The sequence below is a fragment of the Triticum dicoccoides genome, chromosome 5B (assembly GCF_002162155.2).
Source record: "Triticum dicoccoides isolate Atlit2015 ecotype Zavitan chromosome 5B, WEW_v2.0, whole genome shotgun sequence".
NCBI classification, from domain to species: domain Eukaryota; kingdom Viridiplantae; phylum Streptophyta; class Magnoliopsida; order Poales; family Poaceae; genus Triticum; species Triticum dicoccoides.
The window spans coordinates 26,798,066-26,807,904 of record NC_041389.1 but is presented as its reverse complement, the minus strand read 5'-3'; the positions used below and the strand labels follow the sequence as shown (position 1 = coordinate 26,807,904).

Below are 9,839 nucleotides of genomic sequence, written 5' to 3'. Positions count from 1 at the left end.
CCGACCCGGCCGCACCGCCGCCGCCAGCCCGCCCCCTCCTCGCGCCGCGCCCCTCTCCACACCCTCCTCACGCCGCACCGCCACAGCCACGCCGCCCCGAGTCCGCCCCCTCTCCTGCTCGGGCCTCGGCCCTCGCCGTGGCGGCCGGGGCTCGGAGCCTCCCTCCGCCGACGCCCTGCAGTGGCGGCCCCGCACCCCGTCGACCATTCCCCGGCCCTGCCCTCGGCCAAGGGTTCCAAGAAAGAAGATGAGTGCGGCGGGTGTGGATGGATCCGACAAGAAAAGAAGCAGGTCCAGCCGAGACGATCCCTTGGATCGGTTGGGTGCTGAGCAGGGATAAATTGGCTTATCAGCCTATTAACTGAATTCATTGGTAGGTTAACTAGGGCCATGTCTATATATATCCTAGGCTGCATCTGAATTGCTTTTCAATATTGGAGCACATGCTGCAGTAGAAGCAGCCATAGATTGCAGCAAATGCCAAATGCACCACACCAGTGCATTCTAGGTACTCCCTCCGTTCGAAATTACTTGTCGCAGAGATGGATGTATCTAGACGTATTTTAGTTCTAGATACATCCATTTTCGAGACAACTAATTCCGAACAGAGGGAGTACTACATAGGAGAGCAGCACTGCAGCAGTATTACATCACAGAGGAGAAGAGTTTACCTTGCGGCCTGTTGATGCCATGGATAGAGGACAGGAGGAGCAGATGACGAAGCAGCTGGAGGAGTGGAGATGTGTCCTCTGCGGTGATGCAGGCAGCTGCTCGAGGAGGGTCAACGCAGACGGCTGCTTGGCGTGGGGGCTGCTCAATGAGCGGGAGAGATCACGGACCAACCTAATGCGTGGGAGGCTGTGGGTAAAGGGAGGGAACAGGCTAAATTTGGGCCAAAATCGCCCAGGCAGTTAATCGATCCAGCCAATAATTTGGTCTGACAAGCCGATTAATCTGCTTGTTAGACAGATAAATTGGTCCACCCAGTTAATTGCGTGAATAGGTCATTTTTAACTGACTGATATGCCGATTAACTGGCAGATATATATTTTGAACAGTGCAATTTAATGACCATAGGTTATGTTAAGATTCTCAAAGAAAATGTTATCATTGTCGTGTTTTATGTATAGACATGCCGTCATATGTTTGTACAAGTGGATAAATTAAACAATTTGGCAATAATAATTATTTATAAGCAAATAAAGAACTGAAAATAAACAAGTAGAACCATGCTGAGACTACAAAATGGTTCATGATGAACTGATAAGGAACTGATAAGGCATTATAATTCTGATTCATATGTCTTCAGCCAAATTGTAGTGTAAAGTTAAATGGAAATCTATGCCTTAGGTTCTCTCTCTCAATTTTGATGGACAGTTTTCCTTCAACCTGGGAGATATTCAAGTACTCTTTTGTGGTACTCAATTGTTCCTGGTTATGTTGAAATATGATGTTTTACTTCTATGTAACTAGTAAGCTTGCACGTGCAATGCACGTTTTGGTAGAAATTGATTAAAAAATAATATTTAAATATATGAAACTTACATTTTTATTTTACATATAGCGATATCTTACATGAGCAATGGTTTACCGTACATTTCACATACTCTATGAATTTAAATCTTGATGTAATATGTACTTAACAGACTTTTCTAAAGCATATATGAAATTAAATCCGCCACCGGAATTCACCAATCAATAATTTTAATGAACACCCTTCCGAACCCAGAAAAACACCTATTATCATCCAAACACCTATATGGGGCCTATCAGATCATCGCAATGAAAAAAATCGGATAGGTAAGTTAAAATTAATCATAATATATTTCTCACAGTATTACAACAGCTACAGTTCACCATCATTTAGCTGCTGAGACCATCGCCGGTGTTGCCCAAAAAAACACCCTCATAGCTCAATGTTCTCTTTGACAACAATCTGCGGGCCTAATCCTCTTTTTCTGCATCTTTTAGCTCATGTCGTTCCTTCTTTCCATGCTACATGTTATTTCTAATCATAATCAGCAATTGTAAAACAAATAATGTAAGCTCACATACATGCTATAGCGTATATATTTCAATTGCAGCTTCATACACAAGGAATATAGTAAGCGTGCACAAGCAATGCACGCCTCGACTGATGTTACAACCAGAAATGCAAATTCTAAAGATATTATGATTACACTAAAAATATGACAATCAACCTATAATTTAAATGATTTTCAAGCAACACTACAATTTAGTATCATATGCATGGAGTGAAGACACCTGATTACCTTAGTATGTCTTAATACACTAACCAGTTCTTGTACAACATAAGGGGTGCATGTTGTATGCGGCTTCATTCTCAGTGTAGTTGATTAGATGCACCAAAATTCTTATCTCACAACTATACTTTATGAGAACCACAGGTAATTATCTAGAGAGTTTTCATGAGGTAGAATAAAAAATGAAATATTAAATATTCACCCTGCAAATTGTTTGGTTCAATTCTTTCACGTTCCATGAGTGCACAAACCAAAAAGCAAAATAACCAGATAGAGATGCTACGTACATTGGAAACCAGTTGAAATCATGAGTGTTGATTGCATACTTGTTTGTCTACGGAACATCCGCCTTGAAAGCAATACAGTGACAATTGTTCTTCGCAAAATCAACAGTTTTCTCGCTCCTTGTCTCAAGAGACAAAAATGAAATCAAATATATCTTGAGATCAGTAAATATAGAAATTTCATCTAAAAATATAATATAAAACCGATGTCAGCCACATGAGAGTTCCATTTTGATTCCTACAACCTCATTTGAAATCTCAACAAATTAAAGTACATTATGCATATTCATCAATGACAAAATAATTCAAGTCCATGTATGCTATAAAGGAACGAATCCGATCTATCTAAATATCATGAATAGACAATCAAAAACTGCACACCCACAAATATAGTTATTACAACAATAATTCCAAGGGAAAACAAACTTTACTAAAAAAAGGCTCCACCATATTTATCCTTCAAGTTCAAACGGAATCACTATATCAACACATGAACAAATAATAACTTCCATTCAGATTTTCCATTCTGATTCTGTGATTCATCACCGCAGAACAAGCATATATTTCCAACATACGTGACCAAAACTACACTTATGATATGAGGCAAAGTAGCGTACGGATATTTTGCCAGGGTGTTTTTTTGTGAAGGAGTATAAAGTCCTAATGTATAAGATTGTGCAAAAGAAGCACCGGCGTGGTGGATATATGAATTCCTCTAAGGTTAGTTGATGGATGCAACTCCAAAAACCAAGCATGCTTTATTTTGAACAGAAGGTCCATGCCAACTTTATTATAGGCAGACATCAAGTCAAGTGGATGATATGCAGACATTCATTGGAAAATAACTGCCAGTATGACAAGGCTTTTTGTCACTGGAATTTAGTCTCTCAACTTTATAAAGATTGGCATATAATTGTCTGCTGCTAACAAATGGCCCAGTACAACGGTATAAATAATAATGTTGTCATCAAGTCTAGGCCCTAGATTTTTAAAATGGCAGTACTGTTCATGAAACAGGCAACCCGCGGTTCAGGAAAGCATCTAATTTACATTAAATCGAAGATCGGATGTGATTGATCTCTCTATATCTTACGACTGAGCTGATCATAATTACAGAAAACAACATCAAATAAATTTTTGGTCTAGATCAAACACCACCAAATGATCTTCAGCAAGGATAGCTAGAATGGATTTTATCTCCAGTAATATTGGAACAATGACTGCAAACAAAGGAGATGGAACGGGGCTTGCATTACCAGAATAATGCTGGTGTTGAGCTGCTGCCCCGGTGACACGATGCCAATGTCATTCAACATGTGGTGCTGGTGACGGTTGGGATGTTGACGGCAGCTGCCACATCCAGGCCGTTGGTGACGGGATGAGAGGACGTGTGCGGCATCATTGAACACGCAGAGTGCTACCACAAAATAGTTCATCAATCTAAATTATCCTGTCTAGAGCTAGCTCCGAATGTCCAGTCAATTGCATCTAAGGCGAGCAGTCTTACACCAACCTGAATATCATGGAAGAGGCGTCCACTGCTACATCTCAAACTGCCTTTCGTTGCAGTCTGTTCTCTTCTCCTGCATGCATCCTTTCCCCCATCTCATATCTGGCCTTCTTACTTGTACCCACAACCAGTCCCTGCCCACAACACCTTACTTCTCCTTCTCTCCCTGCCAGCACAAACACTGCAAGGATTTTAATATAAAAAATTGATTGGTTCAGCATAAATACATTTTTTGTTAATTCATCATAGTCAGAATATCCTCACTACTTCAATCAACCACTGAAACGGTACCATAAACATCACAAATTTGCAAATAAAAATTGGAAGGAAGGGTAAGTGGAATACCAGTTGTGTGGCAGTGGAATAATTGATAGTTATGGACCAAGAATAATCCAAATCGACCTTCTATCGTTCGTCATGTTCATCTCTGAATCCGTACACCATCTAGTTTTCCAGATAGGATCCTGAATAGAAAGACCAAACACACTAAAGCAAATCAACTAAAGGCGCAAAAATAAGTATGAGTCGGCTACTCAGAGTCAGAATTCAGAAAGTAACTCGTCTAGGGAATTTCAACGAACCTATAGACATGTTGTTTGATTTAGCACCTAAATAATTGTCTCAATTAGAAAAAGACTTGCCACCAGGCTGTAAAGTGTAAACAATCCAAAGTCCATACACGCCACTCAAAGGTTTGGGCGTCACACTGACCGGTGGCATCCAAAATTTGCAGAGAACAAGAAGTTCGCAAAATACTGTTTAATGGAAATCAACGTCCATGGAAGCCTGATTACTTCAAAGTATGAATTAGTTCTACTATTTGAAATCAACATACATGGTTTAAAAGGAGGGCTTGCCTCGCTGCCGACCACAACAGATGTACGTAGCCTTTGTCAATTGTCGAGCTAGAGTGGGGCACCGGTTGTAGGTGCAGCTGACAGATAGGGAACAGGAGAAGAATGGAATGATGATGGAGGGAGGCACCTTGTTGCAGTACACCGCCTAATATAAAGCCTCTCACTGACTTATTACTTGAATATGTGTTTGATTTGCGCAATTGCCTCTTTGCATGCTTGCGCTGCAATTTGTTTTTCTGGTTTTGTACAATCAGTGACTTTCTGCAGTCTCAGTTTGTTTGCATGACACAGCTGCATGATTGCTGCTACTTGGCTTCTCCTCTCCAAGTCGTAAGATCAGTAAGCGGCAACATAAAAAAAATCAGAAAATACCCTGATAAGTAGTTACAGATTGAACATGACATTTGTTAAGGATGATTACATGGGAAAGCATGTATATGAGTAAGAAGACATAGATATAGATGTAAGGGGGACATAAAATGCACCACGGGAGTAATTCAGAGCATAGAGTAATTTAGGATTGAATAAATGATGTGTACAACTATCTCTAGGCTTAGAATGGAATTATTATAGATCATTGTTGTGCAGGCAAATGTTCAAGACCTCAGAATACAGAACAGTATTAGAACTCAAAAGCTTGGAGAAATGAAATATTAGGACTCAAGCATTAAAATGAAGCCCAACTGGCATAAAATTCACAGGGAGAGGAGTTTATACTTCACTACATCATGTAGTTACCTTGATTCACCTCACATGCAGCCTGCTTGGATATCTTATCAAAGACACCCTTGTCGACATGACACATAAAAGGTCTTCAGAATTAACATGAGAGATGGAGATGGTTAAGTTACCATATGGTAATAATAAGGGTAAATCAAGAATCAATGTCCAAAATGAATGTAGATGAACCGCAGCAACATTAATCGCTTAGTCAAGTCTGTACCTATCCTGTGAAGAGGACCTGCACCTTTTATCCTCCTTCTCTCCCTACAAGAAAAAATATCACCATGATGTAATCAGAATTTTGTGCCATATTTAAAAAAAACTTATTTGGAGTTTTTTTTTGTAAAAAAAGAGAATTCATTACTTAACCATGGGGATTATTGCAATCGTTCTGATACAACAAATGAATCTCTTGAGGAACAGACCTCATATTTGGAGTTAACTTATAGCCATAAGCATAAGAAAAATGAAAATAAATAAATATTAGGAAGGCCATCACTCAGGGTGATCTTTGTGGATACCGAGGATAGTTTTGTGTCAGTCGCATCGCGCGGAATTAACTCGAGTGAAGTCATGGAGGGGTGGAGCATAATCCATATCAGCCGTCTACAAGATGTGGTCTACACATCTGTCTGCACAAGAACAAACCGACCGAGGCAAAACGACTCAAGGGAAAGGAAACTTGCTGAGCATGAAGCATCAACCCGATGAAGCAGATGTAACTTGCTGAATTGTTTATGTAGCCATCGTATCAACGATACAAAATTGGCTACCCCAATCCCATAGGTTCAAACGTTCAAGAAGATTTCATAGGTTGTAACTACCCTGATCTGACAGGTTACAAATTCAGCAATATTTCAAAGGTTGAAATAGTAGGCCATCCATCAACAGGATTAAAAAAAATCAAGTCTTCTCAATTAGAGTTGGATTCAAATTTTATACTCGACATCTGTCTATTAGATAGAAGACCAAATAATTAAGCTACCAACAACCAAACTCACAAGTTTGTTCACCCAGGGACTGTGAACCACACAACCAAACAGATTCTGAAATCTTTGGAATTTCTTAACAAACCCCAGCAAATAAATCGTTAAAGAATGCATCCTACCGAGATATAAGAGGGAGAGGACTTTACCAGCAAATATGTCGCTGAGGTTCAGATTTGTTTTGTTGTGTGTCCCGCACCAGCGATGTAATGGGCTTGGCGAACATTAAGATGCAGGCACAAATCCTCCTCGAAGGCAGCTACGGTGACCGTTCAGGCACGACAACTCCGCACATCTTCGAAGAGCGTGGTGGCATCCTCCTCCCTGGCACACGCTTGTCCGGTCCTCCCTTAACACACACCTGGTGACGGCTGAAGCAGAAGGAAGGCACAATCAGTGGAGCAATCTGACCGAATGAATGGAGCAATCTGGAGTGGGTTCGTGGAGAAAGGGTTGGATGCCTGGATCTTGTACGGGCGGCGGGCGGCGAACAGCGCGACGACGACCTGTGGCGGCTCCCGCGGGGCGCGACGAGCGGTGAACGGCGCGCCGGCGGGGCGGCGACCTGCGGCGGGCGGCTCCCGCGGCGCGCGACGCGTGGCGACCCGCGGCTCACGCGGCGAACAGCGCGACGGCGCTGCGGCGAACGGCTCCCGCGGGGCACGACGGGCGGCGACCTGCGGCGGGCGGCTCACGCAGCGAACGACGCGATGGTGCGACAGCGAACTGTGCGGGAGGAGGAGGAGGGGGCGAGAGGTCGTGCGGGCGAGGCGAGAGGTCGTGCGAACGGTTTTTGTTTTTGAACGGGGGCGCGGGTGGCTTAATTGCGTGGCTTGTTGGGTTAAACACGGAACGATTACAGACCATCGGATCTTGTCTATGGACGCGCCTGATTGTTTGGATCTGCCCCTCTCTTCTTTTTATAGTGGTAGTAGATGTCATGAAAACCCGTCTTTGAGCATTTTTCAATTACAATGAATGATTCATCCCCTTTGGGCCCTTTTGAACTTTATTTGTATCAAAATATTTGTTGACCGTTAGATAGAAGTTGGATTCCACTAAAGATGACTTATTTTGAAAGGATTACTTACTCCTGTATACCTTGCTCAAAATATGTTGATTTTTTTTAACATGTTAAATAAAAGTTGAGTTCCACCAAATGTTTGCTTATTTCGAGAAGTTTACAACTCCTGTATACTTTGCTCAAAATATGTTGATTTTTTAACATGTTTGATAGAAACACCAAAGATTGCTTATTTTGAAAGGTTTTGTTATACCTTGCTCGAAATATGTTAAAATGGTGTCTGATTTGGTGTAGGTGCATCGCCCGGCCCCATCTTGGGATGATGTTTCAAGCCATCAAGCTTCTAGAACCTGCTCATGTTGACATGTTATGGCGAATGTATAACATTGATCATGGTCTTATTGTTCAAGAGGTATGTAATGGCTTCCTGAAGGTGCTCTTTTTCCCATGTGTATATGGTATAATTGTTTGGCAATTGAACCCTAGGTGTCGAAAGGATCTAATGCTGAGATACTCGGAATCCAAAAAGGTGATGTTATTGAATCTATCAATGGAAAACCTGTTTCTACCACAATCGAGGTTGGTGTATTAGAGATTTGTTAGGTTAATGAGTTGAAAATAAATTACATTTGTGTGATACTCCCTCCGTTCCAAAATAGATGACTCAACTTTGTATCAACTTTAGTACAAAGTTGGATCATCTATTTTGGAACGGAGGGAGTAGTTGTTAGCTTCACGGTCTTGACTGCAATGTTTTTTCTTTGCAATTGTCAGTTGGAAAATACGCTGATGATCACATGCAAGGGCCCTTCAGGTGCTGAAGTTCATATTTCTGTAAGTTCATTTCTATATTATAATGGCGGTTTGCTTGATCACTGCCATCCATTCCTCTGTACCGAAGTATCATTAGCAAGTGCTAGCACTAAGAGATTTTCCCCCTAACTCCATAGGTTGGGGTGTTTCACACACTCAAAAAACAACGAAGTACTGTACAGTGGACAGCAGAATTATCAGAACTTGGAGAAGTTCTTACAAGCTAGGTACACCCTCCTCTTTTAACTAGACCCATCTACAGATTATTATCCATATTATTTTTTCAATTCTCAAGTATGTATATTCCATTTTTTTTGCAGATAATTATTATCCAGACATAATGCTAGCAATAAGTCTGCAAGCTTATGTCACACTCTTACATGACACCCATGTGATGTTCAAAATATCATAGCACACCATAAAGTATGGTGATATATTGGAAGTTTATGGTTTTGTTAAATAGGTGGTGCGCAGCAAGTATGTTGTAGAGAACAGACTTCATCCATGTTTTTTTTCACCAAAGCATCCACATCTTCCATTGTAGACTTGGAAGTTTTAGATTTTTTGGTACAAGAGGTGCATGTTGGTGCTTGTAGGTTTGTCGACGGGCGCTAACTTTGAGCTGTGTGACATTTTGCAAAGAATGTGATTAAATATTGCTTGCATGTTCGCTCTCTCATTCACCTTGGGAGAGTTTTTTTTGCATGCAAAAGAAGGCTTGGTTATTTGACACTCATGTTGTTTTATTGTTTGTTACAGGTCCTACAGACTCTTGAACCGGCTGCCAGAAGAGGGATGCGAGAAAATGCCAGAAAAGGGATGTTTCTGTAGAGCTGTGATGGATATTTACCTGTGACACCATATGTTGTAGTAGTACTCTAGATATGTTAGAAATAACATCTTTAGTTGTAGTTAGTGCCAAAGTAGCAGCCCGTTGTGAGATTCTCTCTTCTGCTAAAAGAAATGCAGTACACCATATTGAAACCCCTCTTTATTGAGCATTCCATGTGTCAAATAGTTAACCTATTTTACATGCCCTTTTGTTCATGATCATGCCCGTATGTCAACATTTACTCGACTACACAAGTTCATGAGCTTTGCCATTTCTCAGTTAAGTTAAAGTTACTCAGACATATAACCGATGGCCGATCAAAGTTGGCTCCTCCCTCTCGCCACTCGCTCCCCTCGGGTTAGGGTTAGGGTTAGGGTGTTGCCGTCACAGTACGCCGTGCAGCCTCCCTGTACCTCGCCAAGCCCCCAACCCGGTTTGCCAATGCCGCGCTGCCGCTCGCCGAACCTCCCAAGTCGACCCGAGCCGGACGTAAGCTTGTGCCAAGCCCCTCCTGGCGTCTTAGTCAGTGAGTGAGCAGGCTCTGCT

At 41.8% G+C, this 9,839-nt stretch overlaps 1 protein-coding gene and 1 long non-coding RNA gene across 6 annotated transcripts; one reads left to right on the top strand and one right to left on the bottom strand.

Annotated features, from left to right (window-relative positions):
- Nucleotides 1-1,696: 1,696 nt before the first annotated feature.
- On the bottom strand, nt 1,697-7,009 carry LOC119307168. Of its 2 annotated transcripts, XR_005149182.1 has the most exons (9): nt 6,774-7,009; nt 5,859-5,902; nt 5,654-5,727; nt 4,894-5,236; nt 4,404-4,522; nt 4,062-4,239; nt 3,805-3,965; nt 2,552-2,673; nt 1,697-1,995 (listed from the first exon to the last, which is right to left on the bottom strand). It is a non-coding gene; the product is annotated as an uncharacterized LOC119307168 (long non-coding RNA). The 2 variants fall into 2 exon arrangements; XR_005149183.1 differs by lacking the exons at nt 4,894-5,236; nt 5,654-5,727; nt 5,859-5,902; nt 6,774-7,009 and adding an exon at nt 4,640-4,840 and having other exon boundaries at nt 2,552-3,965.
- A 557-nt stretch (nt 7,010-7,566) lies between these two features.
- LOC119305066 lies at nt 7,567-9,479 on the top strand. Of its 4 annotated transcripts, none has more exons than XR_005148533.1 (6): nt 7,567-8,060; nt 8,135-8,227; nt 8,423-8,482; nt 8,599-8,688; nt 8,782-8,938; nt 9,221-9,479. XR_005148533.1 is itself a non-coding variant. In XM_037581690.1 (5 exons), the coding sequence occupies exons 1-4, from the start codon at nt 7,914-7,916 to the stop codon at nt 8,686-8,688; spliced, it is 390 nt and encodes a 129-aa protein (XP_037437587.1). In that variant the 5' UTR covers nt 7,571-7,913; the 3' UTR covers nt 8,782-9,204. The 4 variants fall into 4 exon arrangements, 2 of the variants coding, with proteins under 2 accessions (XP_037437587.1, XP_037437586.1); XR_005148535.1 differs by having other exon boundaries at nt 7,568-8,060; nt 8,782-8,884; XM_037581690.1 differs by lacking the exon at nt 9,221-9,479 and having other exon boundaries at nt 7,571-8,060; nt 8,782-9,204.
- The last annotated feature ends 360 nt before the right edge of the window (nt 9,480-9,839 follow it).